A 24,008-nucleotide genomic window follows, 5' to 3' on the forward strand; every position below is an offset into this window, starting at 1 on the left:
TGCCTACCTGTGTGGACTACGTGTTTGTGACAAGGATCCATTGGGTGGGGACTGGTGAATCAAAATGGCCAGGGCCGGTGAGGGGCCATGCCCTTCTCCCTTTTCCTGGGGCCCCTTCGTGTGGAGGAGCTCTGTGAGGGAACTGAAGGGGGGCCACGGGCTGGCAGTCGGCATGAACAGCCACAGCACCTGGTGTCCTGGAGCAGGCGGTCCCTGAAGTAGGCTTTATGAGGAGGCAAGCAGTGTCTCACTGCGGGGCTCACAATGCCTGCACATAAAGCCACATCCTTCGACCTAGCTTTTCAGTGTAGATGAAAGTGATGGTGGATTTATTCCTTTGGCCGGGTTGGAGAACATACCTGATACATGTCTTTTTTTTTTTTTTTAAAGATTTTATTTATTTGATAGAGATCACAAGTAGGCAGAGAGGCAGGCAGAGAGAGAGGAGGAAGCAGGCTCCCTGCTGAGCAGAGAGTCCTATGTGGGGCTTGATCCCAGGACCCTGAGATCATGACCTGAGCCAAAGGCAGAGGCTTAACCCACTGAGCCACTCAGGTGCCCCTGCCTGATGTATGTCTTATTTCCCAACTGGCTTAGGACTCCAGGTTGAGGAGAGATGGGAGCTCTTTTCGGACCCCCTCAGATACTCCAACAGTTGAGGTGATTCCTTTTATCTCTAAGAAACCCCTAAGAGGAGGCATGAGCCTCGTGGCCTGGACAGGGCGGTGTGGATTAGGTGGGACACTAAGTCAGGGAGAACATCACATTGTGCCAGGCAAAGTCTCACCAGACCAGGTGTAAACCACTCGTGCTCGGGGGCTTTCGAGGCTATTCCAGCTTGCACGATCTCACGGTGCTGTATTTATCCATCTGTGACCTGTTTCCCCGGTAGACGGAGGGCATATTGGGGCTGCTTGCTTTTCTCAGCTTCCTCTCCCGCACCTCGCCTACCACAGTGCTAGGCACCCAGCGGGGACTCAGAAAGCACCTACTAGAAGGAGGAAAGCATCTTCTCCCAGAAACCCTCACCTTGCTAGGAAGCAGACCATACGGGTTGCCATGGAAACCAGATGGGCATTACTGCCACTCTGCTCCACCGCAGTCCCCGTTCTGTCCCCCATAAAAAAAAATCCCGTTTTGGCTTGTCAGCCGCTGGCAGGAACCCGGCACCTCGTGGGAACTGGGCAGCGGGGCACAGCTCTGTGGATGGGGTTTCCGCCTCGCCCAGCAGACTCCACCCCGGAGCATCTGAAGGGAGGCAGCAGGCCAACACCTTGACCTCAGCCTAGTGAAACTGACTTTGGGCCTCTCGCCTCCAGCCCCATGACAGAAGAAGCTCTGTTCTCTGGAGCCCCTGAGTGTGTGGTCACTTGTTAGAGCAACTATAGGAAACACCTATCGTCCATCTCCTGCTCCCCTAAAACAGAGAGCCTGGGGCCAGCTTCTGTCCTAGCAGCCTAGGGGGCAGCCACAGCTAGCCCCCCCTTGATAGGTAAGACACCCAGAGTCACCTGACAGTAAGGGCCCCTGCTAGGACTCACACCAGGAGGTCTTGCTTCTCAACCTGATCTCTCACCGCTGGGCTCCAACCCCGCCCCTGACCTTTGGCAGCCTCTGTACCTCCCCCTGGAGCCCTGCAGGAGCAAATCCCTCATCAGGGCTGGGCTGGGACCTCCAGCCTCACGTGGGCATGCTACCTGCCCAGTAACTCTCTGGCTTCTGCTAGGAAGCCACCTCCCCACTCTTCAGGGCTGTGCCATACCTCCCCATAGTCCTCCCCTCTTCTTCCCAATGTCTTCACCTGTATGTCCCTGAGAAGCGTCACACAGGTACATGCCTTGTTTACACCTCCCATCCACACCCCTGCACACACCTCTGTGTTCTCTGGACCTTTCTTCCCGGAGGTCCCAGCCCCTCTCCTGTGCCGACATGGGAGCACTGGCTCCCACCTTCTCAGTACCCTCTTCCCTGCAACTGTACCTGCTCTCCCCTCAAACTCTCAGCCTCCCCCCATCTGCGGACCATCCCCCACAGAATGCTCAGAGCCTCTGGCATCACCCTAAATGTCCTTCTCTTAGCCCCGGGCTCCCTTAGTCTGCTGTTCCCCTGCACAGCAGAGTGGGTGAGTCACAGCGGTGATGGTGGCCACTGCATTTGCCCCGTGCTCCCCAAACCTGCTCTGGCCTTTGGCCATGTCCCGACAGCAAAAACAGGACACCTTCCAGTCTTCACCTGACTGAACTGCAGGCAACACCAGACACAGCTCTTCACCCCTTCTTCTGGGATCCCTTTTCTCTTGGCTTTCCTGCTCTCACTGCCCTGGTTTCCTGTTACCTTTCTGACAATGTAAAGGATGCAGTTCCTGAGGACACCATCCTGCTTCCCTCCCCTCGATGTCGCTCTCCACTCTCCAGGGGCTCCCTCCTGGATCCCCATCCTGCCACCCCCAGCCCCAGGCCTGTGTCTGAACAGACATGTCCATCTGGTGTCTCTAGGCATCTTCAACTCGCCCAGCCCAGAAGCACCTCTGGATCCTTCCTCAAAACTCAATCCTCCCTCTTCCCTTGTCTTAGGAAGCAGCACGGCCACAAGCTGACGGCTCTTCTCTCACAAAGACCACTTCCAGGCCGTCAGTAGGTACCACTCATCCTCCATCATCTGTCCCTGGATTCCACAGGCCCGCATGTAGCCCTTGGGAGGGACATCACACAGAGCTACAGCCTGGGGGTCCTCCTGGGAAACGGGCCCTGAGCTAGGGGCCCCTGCGGAATCCAGCTGGACCACGACCAAGGGAGCTGGTGACGGCCGATGGAACAGCCGCTCTGCAAGGGAGTCCCTGCCATGGCTGGACTCCCTGGGACGGACTCTGGGCTGCCTGTGAAGCCATGTCACACCTGGGAATGCACTGTGCTTACTTCTGGTTTGAGCAACGCCGCACCTTCTCACACCTTAGCTGTCAAGTTAACCCTACAGCTTTGAACACACCTGCTGGTGACTCTCCATCAGGCTTATGAGGGAAGCTGCTCTGGGGCACACTTGTGCTGGCTCGGCGTGACCCTACAGCCCACTTCCACGTGCCCCTGCCATGCTGGCCTCATCCCCTCCTAGACCCTCAAGGGCCCACCTATGTCCCTTCCTGTGCTCTGTCCATTGGGCCCTACAGGATGCTCATCTCTCAGGTCTTGGTTCCCCCGACCCTCCACTTCGGGGGTCCTCCTGGAGCCCCCAGGCAAAAGTGAAACCCTGCCTTTCTCTAACAGAGCCCCTTCCTCTTGAGAGCCCCTCCAGGCTGTGGAACTGCAGGGTTAGCCGTGCACGTCTTTATGCTCTGCCTGTGTGTTTCCCGTGACGACCCACACCCGGACGCCACGCCAGCACCCAGCCAGGGCCTCCCAGTGACTGCACACAGGAGCGAACAACCCTGAAAGGGCAAAGGAACCACAGAAACTTTGGGTGAGTCGCTTAATTTCCCTGAAGTTAATTTCCTGTTTAAGTTCCAGAAATGAGAAACAAGATTATATCTCCGCAGTGTTAATATAAAATAAAATATAAAATAAAAAAGGCATAGTTGTAAAAAAACACAGAAAAAACAATACCACATAGCCGGCACACAGAAACCATTCACTACGTGGAACTAAAAGCCTTGATTCAACCAATACTCACTGAACGGTGACTCTGTCCAAACCATAATTCAGAGACAGCTTAGAAGGGGATGTTGGAGGCATCAAAAGACAGAAATGATCTTCCTTTAAATAACTGGAAATAAACACTCGCCTGGACTTTCTTCTCTTCCTTTCCTTTCTTTCTCTTCTTTTCCTTTGTCTCTCTTGGAAAAATCTAAGTGTAATATTTTTTAAAAGCTGTTTTGTCAATACAACAGTAGATCTGAAAGCACATAGTCCTGGGCCCAAACTCATTGCCACTTGTGTGACCTTAGGCAAAACCAATCAACCCTTCTGAACCTCAGCTTCCTTTCCAGAGCCGCTGTGAGAATTACCTAAGGTCATGGGCAAGAGGTGCCTGGCACTGGTCAGGGCAAGACTAAGGCCAGAGCTAAGATATGTGGGCTCTCCACACTTCTAGAAGCTTCCAGAGCTGACACTGTGGGCTCTCCACACTTCTCAAACCTTCAAAAGCTGCCAATAGTGCCCTGTTCCTCCTCCCTCTTGCCTCCGCATGCCCAGGGCTGAGCCTCCTCCATTAGGACAACCGTCTAGGAGCCTGACACAAACCAAAGGAAAGACCTCTCCCTCAGATCCTCTCTGTGAGAGACAGACCATGAAGAAATGATGTCAAAGATAAACAACCACACAAACCAAGGAGATGCTCTTTGTCAAAGATAAATCAGCAAGAGAGAGCAAGGGTAGGGCTCCGATGGGTCTGAGCAACAAGGCGGCAATCCAGGCATCTAATGACATATTTAGAAACCTAGCTAAGCTTCACATAAGAAATACAAATGGGATAAATAATTCACTAGAGAAAAAAGCTGTTTTTAGTGCGGAGACAATCACAGATTTCCATGCATCCTAAGCCCCTGACATTCTGAGTGACATTTTCTTTCTGGGAGCTCCTAAAGCCTGACTATAAGTCAAGATGGAAAGATTAAAAGTAACTGACAATGCTATGATTAAAAAAACAAAACAAAACAAAACAAAAACCCCACCAGGTCCCTAAAATGAGCATTCAACCACGGAGTGTGAAAACAGAACGGACGTTTGATAAATACTGAATATTGGGATGTGGTGGCGGAGAAGAGGAGGGGGTAGGGGGTTTGGGGGAGGAGGACCGGGGGAGGGGGACGGGACAAATGCAGCTCTCCAGTGAGCACTCTTCAGGTCATGCTTGACAATCAATGTCAAACGCTCTTCGAGCAAAACAAGTCTGGTGCCCAAGGAGAAATGAACATAAAATTCCAGAGCTCCTAGGTGATTTACAAGAATAAAACCTTGGTAACCTCAATGTCCTCGCGGCATTCACACACCAGGAGCAGCACTGTTCATTTCAGAGAATACGGGGCTCAGGGAAGCCTGTGCTCCTCATAGGCCATCACTTCTTGAACCAACAACAAAAACAAGATAATTAATAACTTTGTATATGGTACTACTACCATTTCTGTTACACACTGTTACTATCATGTGTACTATTGTTTATTTACTTACTTATTTTTATTATATTTTTATATTAACATATTATTATAATATGTTAATCGCCATACAGTATATAATTAGTTTTTGATGCAGTGTTCCATGATTCATTGTTTACGTATAACACCCAGTGCTCCATGCAATCTGTGCCCTCCTTAATACCCATCATCAGGCTCACCCATCCTTCCACCCCTCTTCCTTCTAAAACCCTCAGTTTGTTTCTCAGAGTCCATAGTCTCTCATGGTTCTTCTCCCCCTCTGATTTACCCCAACTGATTTTTCCTTTCCTTCTCCTAATGTCCTCCATGTTATTCCTTATGCTCCACAAGTAAGTGAAACCATATGATAATTGACTCTCTCTGCTTGACTTATTTCACTCAGCATAATCTCCCCCTGTACCCTTCATGTTGATGCAAAAATTGGGCATTCATCCTTTCTGATGGCTGAGTAATATTCCATTGTATATATGGACTGTATCTTCTTTATCCATTTATCTGTTGAGGGGGTATCTCGGCTCTTTCCACAGTTTGGCTATTATGGACATTGCTGCTATGAGATCCTAGCTAATAGGATCCAACAGGACATTAAAAAGATTATCCACCATGACCAGGTGGGATTGATCCCTGGGATGCAAGCATGGTTCAACATTTGCAAATCAATCAATGTGATAGAACAAATCAGTAACAGAAGAGAGAAGAACCACATGGTCCTCTCAATTGATGCAGAAAAAGCATTTGACAAGATACAGCATCCGTTCCTGATTAAAACTCTTCAGAGTGTAGGGATAGAGGGAACATTCCCCAATTTCATAAAATCCATCTATGAAAAACCCACAACGAATATCATCCTCAATGGGAAAAAGCTGACAGCCTTCCCATTAAGATCAGGAACACGACAAGGATGCCCACTCTTGCCACTCTTGTTCAACATAGTACTAGACATCCTAGCAACAGCAATCAGACAACAAAAAGAAATAAAAGGTATTCAAATTGACAAAGAAGAAGTCAAACACTCTTTCTTGGCAGATGACATGATACTTTACGTGGAAAACCCAAAAGACTCCACCCCCAAATTACTAGAACTCATGCAGCAATTCAGTAATGTGGCAGGATACAAAATCAATGTACAGAAATCAGTGGCTTTCTTATACACTAACAATGAAAATACAGAAAGGGAAATTAGAGATTTGATTCCATTTACAATAGCACCAAGAACCGTAAGATACCTGGGAATAAACCTAACCAAAGAGGTAAAGGATCTGTACTCGAGGAACTACAGAACACTCCTGAAAGAAATTGAAGAAGACACAAAAAGATGGAAAAACATTCCATGGTCATGGACCGGAAGAATAAACATTATTAAAATGTCTATACTGCCTAGAGCAATCTGTATGTTCAATGCCATCCCGATCAAAACACCAGCCTCATTTTTCAAAGTGCTGGAACAAACAATCCTAAAATTTGTATGGAACCAAAAAAGACCCCAAATCGCCAAGGAAATGTTGAAAAAGAAAAACAGAGCTGGAAGCATCACATTGCCTGATGTCAAGCTTTATTACAAAGCTGTGATCACCACGACAGCATGGTACTGGCACAAAAACAGAAACACAGACCAATGGAACAGAGTAGAGAGCCCAAATATGGACCCTCAACCCTAAGTACTATTGTTTATTAATATACACATGTATTACATACATGTGTATGCTGATCACAGCCCTAATTCCTTTGGCCAGAGGTTGTGGTGTATGACCTACTTGCAAATTAAATATCTAGGAGCTGATCACACAATCCAAATCATTTGACTCCACTTTTTATCTCCACGTTTTGGAAGAAAAGAGACTTCTATCTAGGAAATATTTCGCTAATCACGTGCTTCTACCATTTAATGTAATAAGAGACATTTAAGAACCTCTGCCAGTAACCAGCCACCTTTCTCCCCACTGCCCATCCATTCCTCCCTCCTCCCTCTTGGGTAGTGTGGCAAATTTTAATTGGTCGCCCTTGGCATTCTGATTAGAGAATTAAGCTAAAATGAAGGATCACACATGAATGGCGGCACAAAGCTCAGTTAGCCAAGCTGTACGACTCTGGACCCGGAAATGGATGAACAAGGGTCACGGATTCCAGACTCCCGGGAGATAGGACCAGAGCTACCCTACCTTGCTCCGAAGCTCTCCCATTTTCAGTTGCTGTTTGCACTGCTCTTGAGAAGGACTCCAAGAGGGGCTGATCTACTTAAAGGCACCTCTTTACCACCTGATCATCGCCCTTCAAGTCAGGCCCCAGCTCCGAGGCAAAACCCAGAGAGGACTCGGCCACCAAGTCCCTGTCATATCATTAAACTTAGCAGCAATCCCCGGCACTTATGATTTCCCCAGTCAAGAGATGAAGACACTGGGGCTCAGAGAGTATCTGTGAAACATAACGTGGCCGAGATTCCATAGAGAAAGCTCCAGTCCTAACCTGTCACTTACTACATAAGTGACTCTGAATACAGCTCGTTACCAAGAAGAGCACCAGATCCTTCAACTAGAGAAACTAGTTCAAATATAGGCAAAATAAAATGCCTTCCCAAAGAGCATTAGCATGGGGACCAAATCAACGTGTGGAAAAGAGACTGCATTTTTAAACACTGCACAAATACAAGGTATTGTATGAAAATATAAGTCATTACAGCTTATCAGCATCATGATGACTCCAAATTGACAGCAATTAGTTCAGGGGGAAGTGCACAGGTAAAGATATGCATCCCGAATCTAGGATCAGAAGAAGCTTGTCGTAAATGGAATCCAGTTTGAGGGGTTCCCACGGGGTCCCGTTGCTAATCATCATCAATATAAAAAGAAGCAAAGAAAGGAAAAATAAAAGCATGATAAAACCAGTAAGAATCCTACGTGTTCAGATGGTGTTTTTGGTAAAAATGGATCTTCCAAAGATCGTGGCCCAGCCCGAGCATCGCACTGCCCTCGTGAAGGCATACCCCTCTCATACGCCACTCTGTGGGCCTTCTACAAGCAGAAGACCCAGAGATCTACCAAGCAGTAAAACTGATGCCCCCTCCTCTCCCACTCAAACAAACAAGCAAATAGAACCCAGAACCCTAGGGAGGCTTCCTGAGTTTTTCCCTCCCCTTCAGTGGGCAAACTACACCCCCCTATGCAGACCTACTCAGCCACATGACCACCAGTGACCAAGTTCTGTAAGCTCCTCCTTTGGATCCCTCTCCTCACCCAACCTACGGCTCCTGCCCTCATCATACATCCACATCTCCTACAAAACTCTGGATTTAACCTTCTAAGCCATTCTTCTTTTGTATTCAGAGTGGCCTTTGGAACATGATCTGCCCATATTAACAGGCCACTCCCTGGGTCTCCAGTGCCTACTGTGGAGCCTGACATCCAGAACCCTCCACAACCTAGCCCGTCCTTCCCAGAACTTCTACTTAAGTAACTGGACCCAGGGTATATGGTGGCACAGCCCGACGTAAACCCAATCTAACTCGATCTAACTGTTGGGCTTTGCTTGTTTCCCTGTCCGTCTCTCTCACAGGCTCTCCCCATGGCAGGGACCATGGCTGTTCATCATCTAGAATGTGGCTTACACAAAGACGGGTTCTGTTCTTACTAAGAGTGATCCAGGTAATCTGGACAAACTATCCCATCAAAAACAATTCGAAAAGCTGACCAAAAACAATCAGGTTGAGACAATCCGAGAACCAAGAAGGAGTAATAAAAAATGAGGCCAAGACCTAGCAGAACAAAGAAATTCAGAGAAGTAGGTACCCCCACATCTGGGGTCACCTCGTTTCAAAGGGCACCTTCCAAATACCAGAAGCAGCAGCCCAAGGGCAGTTAACCTCTGCAGAATCCTTAACATATCTGTAGAACTGGGGAGACAGGAACTCAAGTCCAGGGACTCCAAGGAGAGGTCGCCCTGATGAAGACACTGAGCCTTTGGTTGGTACAGATGACTTAAGAGTAAAGATGAGCCGAAACAGGCCAGCCCTTAAAAGACCTGAAGCCCTGGATCTCTCGTTTACTAGCGTGCACCCTGGGGCAAGCTCCGCAGCCTCTCTCAATCCCCCATCCACGAGATGGTAAAAAGAGCAACACCTCCGTAAGGAGGCTAATAGGATTATGAGTTCGTATCCAAGCAGTGTTCAGAACTGTGTCCAGCTCTAGGTTCTGCTGTACACAAGTGAGACGCTGTAAGTTTTTGTTAAATAAATAAAAAGAAGAGAATTCAGTTCAGCAAACACACTGCCTGGCCTGGCCTCTCTCTCTCCAGCTGCCTTTTCCTTTATTTCTCTGTATTCAATACCCCAATTCACACATCAGTCGTACTGAGCTACTTTGCTTCACCAAATGGATCTTGCTCATTTCCTATCCTTTCATCCGCCCTTTCCTCCCTCTGCCTGAAGTCTTTCTTCTCTTAACCCACTTGGAAAGCCTACAGCCATGCTTCAAGAACTAGTTAAAATATGACCTCCTCTGGGAAGCATTTCCTTGACCCTCTCTGAGGTAATTACTTCCTCTTCCTGGCTCAACTAGTCTTCATTTCCTTTTTAGCATGCTGTTCATCAAACTGTTTTGATCTCTTCTGTTTATGTGTCTGTCTTCCCCATTAGCTTATAGCACGAACTATGTCTTATTCATCCCTTTTCCCAAATACTAAGCATAGCAGTAGTTCCATGATGACTAGTGAGTAACAAATGAATGATTAACTGAATAATTAATTAATTAATTAATGAAATGTACTCAGTGTTTGCTCTCAGGCTAGTGCAGCTAAAGCATTCATCATATCCAAGCAAGTACAGGGCAGTTAAGAATTCTTACTCTTCTAAAGCTTGAAGCATGCTCCCGGGGTCCTCTGAAGACAGAATGTCAATCATTTGGTCATTGAGAGCAAGGTCCTCATTGACATCATCGGGTGAGGTGAACTGGGAGTACTCCAGCTTGCTCTCATGATGCTGAACCTGCAGAGAAATTTCAGAAACAATTGAGTGGGCCTTCTTGTGAATGTCATGTGCTGAGAAAGTTATGAGGGGAAGGCAGGAGTCAGAGAACCTTGCTGGCCCCACTTGTGAGCAGAGTAAACTCAGACAAGACACTATTTCCCTGGGCATCTACTTTCTCATAAAAAAAAAAAAAAATGGGATTTTAGTTCTAGTAGCCCTGCATGGGGATATTGTGCGTATTAACAAAACAATGGATGGAAAGACCTTTGCAACCTGTAAAGACCTGTAAAGTATTTCACCATCATCACCATCACCACCACCACTGTCACCATCATCACCATCATCACCACTATCATCACCATCATCATATCATCACCATCATCATCACCATCATCAGCCATCAACATCATCACCACCAACACCATCATCATCATCATCACCATCAACATCATCACTGTCAACATCATCACCACCAACACTATCACCATCATCACCACCATCACCATCACCATCTTCATCACCAATCACCATCATCACCATCATCTCATCACACCATCATCCTCACCATCACCACCATCACCACCATACCATCGTCATCATCATCACCACCATCATCATCATCCCCAGCATCATCATCACCACCAACACCACCATCATGGTTACCATCAGCAGCACCACCACAATAATCATCATGCAGACAGAAATTCTAGTTGGCAGATGGACTTCAACTTCATGCATCTGGCTGGTTTCTAATCAGAATATAGAATTGTCAAATGGAAGTGACATGGGAGATAATTAAGCCTGACCCAATGATTGGATAGCTCTGTTTTTGTCCTTATTGTTGATTCTGCAAAATGGGTGATAACTATAGTTAATATTTAAGAATTCCTGTCCCTGTGGCTTTTATGTGTTATTATCACAAAACTGTCCCAACAAAATAAGTGCTATTGCCCCACATTACATATAAGAAACCATAACTCAGAGGAGTAAAATAACATTATGTGCATCCACACAGCTCATGAAGAGTCAGGGTTGGTATCTGGTCCCAAATCGGTCTAACTCTTAGGGTAGAAGGAGTGAAGAAGGCTAGAAGGAGTGAAGAAGTCTGTCTTGTGTTTTATAGCACACTGTCTCATTGGTTGCCTCGGGTTTCCAAAAATAAAGAAAAATGTGAAAAGAGTTCATTCTGTGAACTTCAAGGGTCTTCAGACCCTTGAATCAACGCTTTTCTTTTCTCTTTGCGGGTGTAACGATCAGCCTTTCATCCCCAGGAAATGATTCCTGCTCCTTCATCAAAGCAGTGGGGAAGTTTTGTTCTTCTGTGATGGATAATGGCTTTGGGAGACAAGCCCAAGGTCTGATGAAAGGGGTCCTTTGTCTCCTACCCCCTTTTGCCTGCTACAGACACTGTGGACCGATCTCACTTTGAAATGACCATCCTCTCCTCTGGGAAGCAGACACCTAGTGAACAATGGGGACAGGACCTCCAGCCTCCAGACACGGCCCCCAGAAGCCAGATCCAGCCTACACTTGGCCGCCTGAAGCAAGTGTTCAAATTCATGGGCCTCAGGTTCCTCAATACAAATGAGGGGGAGAGATGGCAGATGTTCCCTTCAAGGTGCTGGGCCCCTGGGTGACACTGAGTTGCAGCAGCTCCAGCCCTCCCAACCCTGGAGGGACCAACAAACTGCCATGGATGCTTACTTCCCACAGTGTCTTCTGGTGGCAGCCCATCTCACTCTATGAACTGCTGCCCTGATTTCCTTCCCCTCTGTCCATCCACTGATGGGCTGAGGGCTCGTACATTTCCTCACACATTTATTCAGCGCCCTCCAAGCACCAGGCTCCATACCACACAGCAGGGATGGTGGCAGATACAATCTGTTTTCTACCCATGTCCCCTCCCCCTTGCTGTTTCAGTGTCCACTAGCCGAAGATCCATCAGCCAATACCTATGCTCCTTTCCCTAAAGGCTTGTGCTGGCCTCCGGAGCCCATGCCGGAAATAACGTCACCCTTTGTCCGGGCCCCTGTGGGAACTCTGACAATACTGACTCCCTCGGTGGCCCTCCATCTTGTTCATGTTCTCTCTTCAGGCTATGTGTTCCAGGGACCTCGGAGATTAAGATACATACCTTGGAAATGCCCACCAAGGCTGGAAGGGGGAGGTTTGTTTAGGCGCTTTGTAAATTTGTTAAAGATAGCATGATCTCTCCCCCTCCTGATGCAGATGGTGCCATGAGATCTAATGAAAGGGTAGCTGTCAATTAGGTGCACGCAAACCCTTGGAGGAAGTGGGTCCTCTGCTCTCACTAAAATGCCCTCTGCACAACCCCTCACTCTATACAATCTGTGGACTAAGGCCTGGACTTTGTGAGACTAGCTGCATAGCATCCAGATCACCCCCAACCTGATCACCTATCAGTAAGTTATCCTAAATAAAAGTCTGTGTAAATGGTATGGAGTTGCCTGCTTCGTTCTCTGGTCTCCAAGTGTCTTCTTAGTGGGGAGAACAGTCCTTCCTCCCCCACCTTCTAACAGCTCCATCGCCCCCATGTCCTTGACCGATGACCAATGGTGTATGACATATACCCCAGCTCCTTCCCTCCTTAGGTGGGATGACTCTGAGGCTATTTTCCTACTCTCTGCTGAGTTCCTGGGCAAGGTGAAGCTCCAGGGGCCCAGAGTGGTAACGTGACCAGCTGCCTTCCCTTCCTGCCTCACCTCCTGACCCCACACAAATACTTCCTGGGATCAGTCCCCATATAAACTACTTACATTTGGACCCCGGGCCTAGGATGTGCTTCCGTGGGAACCCAGACCAAGACAGGAATAGAGAGATCAAGACATTCACAGATGAGCCCAAGAAATTAGGAGGTGTACTATGTGGGGTCTACAGAAGCTAGCGCAGGAACTGAGAGAGACGGCTCCCAGCCCAGCCAGAACTATGCTCACTGAAGGGCAGAGAGGATCAAAAAAGCTTCCGGTGTGAGTGTGGTGAGCTCACGCTCTCAGGGAATGCTGAGTCACTGGGTCGATTGGGGCTGAGGTAGGAAGTAGACAGTGGTAGCAGAGGTTGGCAGAAGCCGGCCAAGGGGGCTTCCCAAGCCAGGCTGAAGGACCTGGTCTCCCCATGAGGACGAAGTGAGCCAAAGACCTTTCAGCAGGGAGTGTGGACCAGGACCTGAATTAGCATGGCATGAATACAGAGTTGGCCACACTGACAGCGCTCGGGGATTCAGTCAGACCACAGGGGCGCTCAACCCTGGCTACCTTCTGGAATCCTCCAGGGAGGTTTAAAAATGACTAATGATAGGGGCACACCCTGGGACCATCCAGTCAGAGTCTTTGCAGGTTAAGCCTGGAGATGAGCATGTGTCTGTCATGTGTCCCAGGGATTGGGACATCCATCCAGGGCTGAGACCCATTGAACTGGAGGACAAATGCCAACCTCACGTCTACTGTCAACCCAACTACCTTCCAGGAACACGACGCACATGGAGACTCACCCCATGTCTGGTGAGCAGGCTTCCCTTCAAACACTGATATCGAGCCATGAAGAAAAGCGTGACCCAGGTCAGCACAAAGGAGACAATGGAGGCTGCGAAGAATCCTGCCGCATGAAGGCCATGGTTTGGGATGACCTAGGGGATGAGAGAGAGAGAGGGGTACTTGTCCGTAGTCACACTTCACATCTTTCAGTCAGGTTCTAAGGAAGAGTTACAGCAGAAGAAGCAGAGAGACTGGCCTGGCTTTGGACCCACTGGCTGAGACTGTCTCGCCCTGATACCATCGCTGGACTTCTCAGCGTCTGTTTCCCTATAGCGTGGCTTCCACGCAGCGCGTCTGGAGCACCGAGCAGGACAAACACTGCCCAGGAGCCCAGCATGGTGGACCATCTACCCCCAGCTTGGCAGACCGCAGGCAACCCAGAACACTACGTTCGGGAATCCATCTGTAACAAACCTAATGTGCACTAGGAACCCGTGAGCTGTGAGCTGTTTCGAGTCAGGGTCAGAATCTGTAGTGTTCTTTCCTTCTCCCCACACCATGTGCTCCCCCTTCCCAAGAGCACTGCAGAGGCAAACTGCGGCCCACACTGGCCTTCAGGTCCATGCTGGAGGAGGCACGGGGCAGGGGAGCCTCCCACAGTCAGAGGCGGCTGGCTGCCAAGCAAGCCGTCAGCTTGCCTTAACACGTCCAGCCCTCTCTCACGCCTCAGAGGCACCCCTGGGTTCCGGCCCGCGAGAGCCTGGGACAAACGTGCATCCCTGACAGGCTGGGAGCAGTGGGCATCAGACAGCTGTGAGAAGCTGATTGAGTCCCAGAGGCTCCACCTTCAGCCCCTCCTCCAGTTCGAGACCACAGGAGCTGCTGGCATCTGACAAGCACTCCGTATGGGTCAGATGCAGGACTGAGACCACGCTCACACTTACACATGCATCCGAACCAGGAGGACTTGTGGAAACACGCGTCCCTGTGCCCCACTCTGAACTTCTGATTCACTAGACCTGGGCACATGGCCTCGGGAGTGGCTTTTCCTAGTTCTGAGCTGCTGAGCTGTTTGTCTGAGGAACACACTGAGAATGGCTAGGTTAAGGGTTTCACAAGATTTAACACCTTGAATTCTCCCAAAGACACTTTGATCCAAACAAGGAGCTCTAGATTTTTTTTTTTTTTAGATTTTTTTATTTATTTATTTGACAGACAGAGATCACAAGTAGGCTGAGAGGCAGGCAGAGAGAGAGAGGAGGAAGCAGGCTCCCCGCTGAGCAGAGCCCGATGCGGGGCTCGATCCCAGGACCCTGGGATTATGACCTGAGCTGAAGGCAGAGGCTTTAACCCACTGAGCCACCCAGGCGCCCCGGAGCTCTAGATTTTAATCCTACAGATCTGGATGGAAATGCCGCCTCTGTGATACCCTGGGTGAGCGACTTGACCTCCAGCAACCTCACTTCTCTCATCTGTAAAATGGGGATAAAAATACCTCCTAGAGGGGTGCCTGGGTGGCTCAGTGGGTTAAGCCTCTGCCTTTGGCTCAGGTCATGGTCTCAGGGTCGTGGGATCAAGTCCCGCAGCAGGCTCTCTGCTCAGCAGGGAGCCTGCCTCCCCCCCATCTCTGCCTGCCTCTCTGCCTACTTGTGATCTCTGTCAAATAAATAAATAAACAAATAAAATCTTTAAAAAAACATACCTCCTAGAATCAGGATTAAACAGAATAGTGATAGAGAGATTAGTGCAAAGCTTGGCTCATTTATTAATCAACAATTATTTACTGAGTATTTGCTGTCTGCCGGGCTGTGAGTCGGGGTTCTTCCTCCCTTGGTGTGATGACACTGGGTGTGTGGGTACTGACTGGGTCTGACCCAGGTCCACCTCCTATTCACAGGTAAGGGGGACTGCAAACAGCAGAGCGGGTGAAGCTTGGGCTCAGGACCCAGACCATCTGGGTGCGGCACCATCTCTGCCCTATTGGTCATACAGTATTGGTCAGATGAGTTCATCTCTCTTTGCCTCTGCTTCGTCCCTTGTAAACTGAGACAGTAGCCCTCCAAAGGTCGTACAGAGGATTAAACAAGAATATGAATGAAGTTGAATGAAGTCACTAAAAGAGCTTCTGTCTTTTAATATTTGCTCACTAAACACCAGTGATTCTTGCCACGTCTTCCTTTGTGGGCCGTGTAAACAAAGGCAACTCCTTTGGCACAGTAATGGAGAAGCTATATGGCGGCGATGAATGAGTCATTTTACCAGAAGGTGGCCTCAAAAGTAGACCTGGACTGAGAGCCTCACATTTTGATAACACTTTTCATCCCTTCCATGTGCCCAAGATGATTTTCCATTTATTTGTGTTTTCTTTAGTTTCCCCCAGCAGGGTTTTGTAGTTTTCAGTGTACAAGACTTTCACCTCCTGATTAAGTTTATTCCTAATTATTTTATTCTCTTTGATGCGAAGCAAAATGGCCAGCCATTTAGCCTGACAAGGGACCCTCAGACAGGCAATGCTTGCTCCAGAGTTCACTGCCAGGTGGGGCTTTGTCAGCTCAGATCACAACTCGCACAGTCTTCTTTTGCCCAATCCTGCTTCCTCCTTCTTCCCTTCATGGGTAATCACTGGTTGTGTTGGGGGAGGGGCAAACCACCCCACGTTTGATGATTCACCAGGAGGACCCTGAGGTTGGCCTAAAGTCATTCTCACTGCTCTGAGTTATTACAGGGAGAAGACACAGAGCAAAATCAGGACAGGGAAAAGGCACAGATGATTAAATCCTGAAGAAAGCAGAAGCAAGCTTCCAGAGTCCTCTCCCAAGGCCATCAAACAGGACTTGTTTAGTTCCTCCAGCAACGGGTATAACAACACAGCAAAGCTCATGAGAGACTCAGTGCCCAAGGCTTTGATCCGGGACTGGTCCCTTAGGCACCCTTTCCCTAGTAGGTACCAGTTCCAGACTCCCAGAACAAATGCAGGCCTGAAGAATAAAATGTATTGTTTATAACACATTTATATACATTTACTTGTATTTATTTATATTTGTAATATGATAGCTTCAACACAGTGAGCCACTCTTAATAGTTTGGGGAATCGTGGCAACTATTCTGAATTCCAAGTTCTCATACATTTGCCAAGGGCTAATCTTGCAAGCAGGCCATCTCAGGCCAGATATATTAACTCTTTTCTGCACACTAGTAAACATATTATACCCCAAAGTCTGTCTCAGCATCTGCTTCCGGAGAAGCCAGTCTGTGACTAGTTTAATTAGGAATGGCTATAGATTATAAGAACATTAAATGTATTACTTAGGGGCTAGAAGACAACAAAAGCAGGCCTGGTTCCTGTGGGAACAATGCAGGCTATAGTCCAGGTTAAATTTGTCTCACAGACCAACAAGGCCTACCTGACCTTCAAGACAGTCAAAGCCAAGTAAAGTCAGAAACAGGAGCTTTGGTCCATATATTGGAACCTGAATCAAAAAGCAATGGCACACAGGACTTTTTTTGGCTATTGATTAATCAACCTTGGTTCAAAGATGCTGTTATCAAATACGGTCAGGGAAACAGTTCTGTTTCCATATTTGAATATCCTCCTGATTCTAAATATTACATTTTAATTAACACCAAAATGACATGCAATTTCTCCATTTGTGCGGGAAACAGCCCTCTGTGCCCTGATAGGTATAGCTACCGGATAAGAAACAAACAAACAAACAACACATTGTATAAATATGAATAACCGCACAGAGGTTACATTAAAATATTGATGGAAAGGAAACAAAAAGACCTGTGTCCAAAAAGAACAAAGGGGATATTGATGAGCAATTTGTTTTTAGGATTCCTCTTTCACAGAAGGTAAGTGGTTCTTTTTTTCCAGCTTTAGCAAGAATAATGGGGAAATACAGGGAATTAATGGCACCTCATCACCCAAAACATGCTAGACCCTAGGCTAGGTGCATGTGATGAGTTTAATTGTGTCTTCCAAAAAGATACGCTGAAGTCTTAACCCACAATACCTATAAATGTGGCCATATTTGGAAATAAGGTTTTTGCAAATGCAATCAAGTTGAATTCATATTGGATTAGGGTAGGTCCTAAATCGAATGAATGTTCCCTAAAAGGACAGGGAAATGTGGAGGCAGAGTCACACAGGGACACCCACGTGACCATGGAGGCAGAGATCGGAGTGAGGCAGGTGCAACCAAGGAAGGATTCCCAGGAGCCGTCAGAAGTTAGGAAGAGGAAAATCTTCTTCTCTAAAGCCATCAAACAGAGCACAGCTCTGTCAATACCCTAATTTCAGACTTCTCACCTTCCGAACTGTGACAGAATAAGATTCTGTTATTCTAAGCCCCCAAGTTTGTGATGATTTGTTATGGCAGCCCCAGAAAACTAACACGGTATGATACATGCTTTGCATCATTCGACCTTCAGCAATCCTATGGGGTATGTATTATCCCCAGCCTATTGACAGGTAAATGTAGATAGGAAGAGATTAAAAAATCAAAGTCCATAGCTGAAAAACCAGACCTAGCCCTGCTGGACTCCCAAGTCCATGTTCTCCACCCATTAGATCACACTGCTTTTATCCAGGGAGTTGTGTGGCTTTCTAAAAACATTTTTAGTCCCAACCTCCCCTACCTGCCTGACTGATGAGAACCAGAAACAAAGACTACAACAGAATTACACGCAGGGAGGTAGAAAGGTAGAAACTGTACTATAAAATGTAGAAACAGATTCCTCTGTCTTCTCCTTTCCTATTTCATGAAGAAGAGCTGGTCAGCTAGGTCAGGCCACCATGCTTGTCTCCCTCTTCCCACCTCCAACTTCTCTGAATCTCCACCTGAAGTCTTGCCCTCCTTTGGCCATTCACGTGGCCAAGAGAATTTGAAGAGTAGAGGCAATGTGGCAGGTCATTGGGAACAGGACCTGACACTGAGGCAGGATTGAATGACTGTTATCTAGGAAGAGGCCAAAGGTAGGGTAAGCTCTTCCAGATCCTGCCATCTTTCTCCCTTCTCTATTGCAATCCCTACTTTCTGATACCAAGTAATAAGTGCATGTAGGTAGAGACTGCCTGCTTGGGGCAGGTCCACTCATAACTCTTTCTTCTTTCAATCTGCATTTATCAGTATCAGTGTTGCTAAATTAAGCTAGGTCTTGCTCCCCTGATCTGCCCAAAATGCCTCTGCTATTCAAATTTCCTCCTCCATGTAAATGGCTAAAAGAGAGTAAAATCTTAAGATGTAGCTTTATGGGAAGAAGGAGGATCCATATAATCACTACCACCATTATCATCCTCATCACCTTCACCACGATCATCACCATCATGACTATCACCATCATCCTCATGATCACATCACCATCATCACCATCACCATCCTCATCATCATAGCTGACACATACTGAGCAGACACTAAGTACCAGAGGTGGTTCTAAGTGCTTTACATGCATTAATCCATTTAATTCTCACAATACCATAACTGGGCACTGCTTTAGTCTATATTTTACAAAATAGAACACAAAAGTACTAAGACATTAAATAAATGGCCCAAGAGCACAGAGCTAGTCAATAGTGAACCTGGGTTTCACACCCAGCAGCCAGGACTAGTAGCCCTCATACCACAGCTGCCACTCTGGGGCTCGGGCTCCAGCCTGGTCTTTTACCAGCAGCCCTGCATTGGGTCATCAGGGTCTTGGGCCACTGTGGACATTGTGATTCCTATTCTGAGTAGACAGCTCACTCTCCTAGACTGACTGGTAAAGGCAGATTTTAAAAATCTCCCAGTGTCGGGGCGCCTGGGTGGCTCAGTGGATTAAGCTTCTGCATTCAGCTCAGGTCATGATCTCAGGGTCCTGGGACTGAGCCCCACATCGGGCTCTATGCTGGGCAGAGAGCCTGCTTCCCCCTCTGTCTCTGCCTACCTCTCTGCCTACTTGTGATCTCTCTGTCAAATAAATAAATAAAATCTTTAAAAAAAAAATCTCCCAGTGTCTGGCCAAAAGTTTTCACAATCCATTCTTTGAAACTACCCTTAACCATCAATATCTTTATTGAACTTCTGCCAGAGGCCAGGCCTTCCTCCTTTTTTAGTCTTTGAAACAATACTTTGAACTCAGAATTCTTACATCCATTTTGTATGTGCAGAAACCAAGCTTTGCTGTAAGTGTGTTTGCTGAAACTCTCTATTTAAGTGGGCTACTAGGGTTGACTCAGTGTTTGGATGTGGTGAACTTTCTTGACATCTAGTTTATTCAGTGAGCCCAGGGCTACATGGTGGAAGGACAAGGGGGAAACAGATCCAGGGCCTGCTCTGTGGACCTCACAATCCTGCAGAAAAACACACAGGTAAGCAGGCTGAAGTGACACGGTGTGACTGGGGTGAGGCTGGAGAAGCCTGGAGGAGTGGGGCTGGGAGGAGGGGAAGCCCTTAACCTAGCTCAAAGGACAAAGGAAGCTTTCCATGAGGTGACCCAGGGGCAGGGGAGAATGATCAGGGAAGAGGGCAAGCCGGGCAGAGGGAAGAGCAGGAGCAGCACACACATGTGGAGGAGGTGTAGCCCAGGTCCCAAAGGACCTTCAAGGGCAGGTTAGTGATTCTAGACATCATCCTAAGGGTTTGTGGGGTGATCAATGCAGGGTTTGAAGCCAGGAAGTCACATGGTCAGATGGGTATTACAGAAAGAAAGTTAAATCTGGCTACTTCATGACATCAGCCTGGAGGAGGACAAACTAGATGTGACAGCCAAGGAAGAGAGGATGAGGACATGAAACAAGGCCGCGGCAAGCAGTAAAACATGCTAGTAAAGACGGAGGCTCTACTTAGGGTTCAGCTCTCAGCTCTACCCCCTACCACACGGTGGGACCCTTCTGTAAGTTGCAATTTCCTGTCTATAAACTGAAGATTAAAACAGTGCCTATGGTTCCTTGCTAAGTTAAACACAGAATTACCATACAATCCAGCAATCCACTCATGGGTGTATAACACAAAGAACAGAAAAACAGGTGTTCAAATGAAAATCTGTACCTGAATATTCACAGGGGCACTATTCACAATAGCCAGAAGATGGAGAAAGCCCAGAGATCCTACCACCTGATGAAGAGATGAAGAAAATGTGGTCCACGCATACAAGGAATAAGATTCACCCATAAAAAGGAAGGAAGTACCAATAAACAGGACAATATGGATGAACCTTGAAAATACCACGCTTAGGAAAGAAGTTGGCCACAAAAGGCCACATTGCATTATATGAAATGGCCTGAACAGGCAAATCTGTAGAGACGGAAGGCAGATTAGTGGTTGCCAGAGGCTGGGGGTAGACAGTGGTGCTTGTCTGCTCGACACTGAGTATGCTAAATGTCGATAATGGTAAATTTCACATGTGTGTACTTTACTAGATGCACAAGGTAGGACCTACTAGCTAGGGGTGCAGGACACAGAGATCAGTCAGTAAATCTGAGCTGCTATTTATTACTGCTACTTTTGGCAAGCTGGAGGGAAGGGCAGAAATTAGAGGAATATTTAGGAGACACAGTCTACAGGATCCAGTGACTGAGCATGAAATGAATGTGTGGGATGCCAGAGATAGGAACCAGAAATGTCCCTGGATGTCTCACTTGGGAGGCTGGGTGCTGGGCACCCCCAGCACAGGGACAGGTGCAAAACTTTAAGCACTTGGACCCTAGAAATCAGCCCCAAGTTAATCATACTTTTGAGATTTCCTCCAGAAATCTTGCAGCCAAATTTCACTGATAAGCATTTTAAGTACAGATTTCAAAGAGCCTATTTACCATAAACTTCATGAACGAAAGAATAAGGAAAGAGAACCGGCTCAGTGATCCCAGCCTCCTCATCCCCAGGCCCTAACTTTCCTGCTTGTCTCTGACAAAGAATCATGTGCTATTACCATCTCTTTAATCATGTATTAGCTGAGAGCTGATTTCTTTGATGAGTTCTATCACTGCATTTATGAAGAGCAATGCTGGACCAAAAAAAAAAAAAAAAAAAAAGCCTTTCAAAAGGAATGCTTTCAATGCTTATAATTCAACAGCAAGTTACAAAAGCATTAGGAGGAATTGTTTATACAGTTTGACTTCAATTACATAATAAACAAATCCACAGACTTGTAGAAGCAAGAAACCAACGTGTCGGTAATAGTCCTCCAGTGGTGGGATTATAAGGTAATGTTATTTTATTCTTCCAGCTTTCTCTGTGTTTGTGTGATATAGAGCAGGCATTTCCTCTAAAAGTCCACAACGGACATCTATTAAATCCTACCCACCTACCCCCCAAAGACAGAAAAAGGTTGTAGAAAAGAGAAGACCATACAGAACTTCTCTGGAAGAGATTTCAGAAGTAATTTTGTTGAAATCTTTCACTTTAAGTTAAAGATCCAAGAAGCACAAGGGGGTCAGTGGTTTGTGGACCTTTGTCACACAGCCCTTGAGGGCAAATTTTCTCTGGGCTTCCCGGCTGACAATCCTGAGGGGGCCGGGGGTTTAGGAGTAATCACTGGTAGAGGGAATCATACTTCTTAATGGAGATTTGCTAAGGTACCAGTCTCCTAAAGAAGTGGATTTGAGAAAAAATTGCACAGCTTGACCCTGTTCCTTAACGCTATCCTCAGCTTCAGGACCCTGGCCAGTTCCCACAGCCTCTTGAGATCTGATTTTTTCAATGAAAAAGTCAAACTAAAGCATCTGTAAAGTCTTCCAGGGCAAAAATTCTATTCTACTATCACAAAAATGTATTAAATGCCAACCAGGAGACTAACTCAATGTCACAGAACGTCAAGGTTTATCAGGAGTCCCAGCAGCATGGGATCCCAGCCTGGGGCAGAGTCAGGAACCACAGAGGTGCAGAGGTTGGTTAGGCTCCTGCAGGACATTCTCCAAAGCACAGGTAAAAATAGAACAGCATATGCAAAACTGGAGAAGTGTGGAAAACAGAGGGACCCAACAGCACCAGGAGACAGCAGAGGCCAACTTTTCTGATGGCTCCTGAATATTAACCTGAGGTAATTGGGCTGAATCCAGCAGGCAATAGGGAGTTCCTCCAGAAAAGGAAAAGCAAGCAGGTTCATGTTTTAGAAAGATGATGATGGCGAGGATATGGGGTTAGAGGAGCTTAGGGCTGAACGGGCAGGAGGCTGGTGCAGTAATCCACACAAGAGGTAACACAGGGAAGGTAGACGTGATGTATGATTGCACCCCACCCATCTTCTGAGCGCAAGTCAGCGCCACAAGATTCTGCCCACAGTTACACGCTCCCTCCACTATGGTCAAGGGAACTCACTGTAAAATTCTGTATTTGAGAAATTCTCATGTGGCATAGCTATCTACTGACACTTCCTTTTTGTTATTAATAGAAGCTCTTTATATATCAAAGATGTGGATCTTTTTTTAATGTCTGTTACAAGTATTTTCCCTAACTTGTCACTTATCTTTCTTAATGCTGTTTTTAAATGTAAAATTTCCAACTATTTGTGTACTCAAATCCATGGTTTTCCTTCATGGCTTTGCTCATACCATGTGATACTGACCTATATTTACCTTTTAGAAATTGTTTTACTGAGATTTTAATCTGATGAGGGAATTCATCTTTATTTTTCTTCCAAAAGATCCAGCCAGTTGCCCATAAATTTATGAGTGATACATTCTTTTCCCATTGATTTGAAATACCATCTTTATTAAATGGAAATCTGTGTACATACTCTATCCTGTCCCATTGGTCTGGCTTTTCTTGAGTTGCAAACTACATTAATGTAGCTTTATAATTCTTTAACACCTCCTAGGGCAAATCTTCCCACATTCCTCTTCATTGTCACAATGTTCGCATCTAGTTTTGGAAATGTATATTTTCAGGTGAAACTGATTAATTTGATCACGTATCTCCCCCCAAATGCTACTAAAATCATTATTGCAACTGCACTGGACATGAATTTCGGGGATGTAACAGCTGGTTTAAACGTCTCTCTCTGGATTAGATCCAAGATCCTTGCTCTCCGGGTCCGTGCCCTGGCACCCGGCCCTTCTTAGGGCACAAGAAGTTGTGGGGAGCTCCAGTCCAATCTAAACACCAATGTCCAGCACGAACAGTGTGATTCCCCCCCACCCCAGACTCTTCATGCAGCAGACAGAAGGGCAAGAGGACCTTGTGATACGAAACGGGAAGCAGTTTTCCGAGGCCTTGCTTTCCTTGGCTGACACCTGCCAGTTGCACCTAGGAGTCTGCGCCCCAGAGCGGGCACCTACTCCTGCTGCCCTTGAAGGCAAGGTGTGGGCTGGAGGCTGCCCCAAAGACCTGGGTGTGGCTCATCTCCACCCACATGAGAGGGCCTGGGGCTTGGAGTTAGGGCTCATAAACATCAATTAAGCAAACATCCTCTGACTTCTATTATAATCACGCAGTGACCG

The 24,008-nt window shown here is 47.1% G+C and overlaps 1 protein-coding gene across 1 annotated transcript in view; it reads right to left on the minus strand.

Moving 5' to 3' along the window:
- The window catches only part of LOC111149087 (EvC ciliary complex subunit 2), a 117,295-nt gene that overhangs the window by 73,374 nt on the left and 19,913 nt on the right, over nt 1-24,008 (minus strand). The window contains exons 8-9 of the mRNA XM_022506000.1: nt 13,609-13,743; nt 9,979-10,118 (exon numbers count right to left, since the gene is read on the minus strand). Of these exons, the coding sequence (XP_022361708.1) occupies nt 9,979-10,118; nt 13,609-13,743 (275 nt within the window). The remainder of the gene's footprint in view (nt 1-9,978; nt 10,119-13,608; nt 13,744-24,008) is intronic.

This window comes from Enhydra lutris, unplaced genomic scaffold (assembly GCF_002288905.1).
Source record: "Enhydra lutris kenyoni isolate GAN:26980312 unplaced genomic scaffold, ASM228890v2 scaffoldscaffold21, whole genome shotgun sequence".
In the NCBI taxonomy this organism is placed as follows: domain Eukaryota; kingdom Metazoa; phylum Chordata; class Mammalia; order Carnivora; family Mustelidae; genus Enhydra; species Enhydra lutris.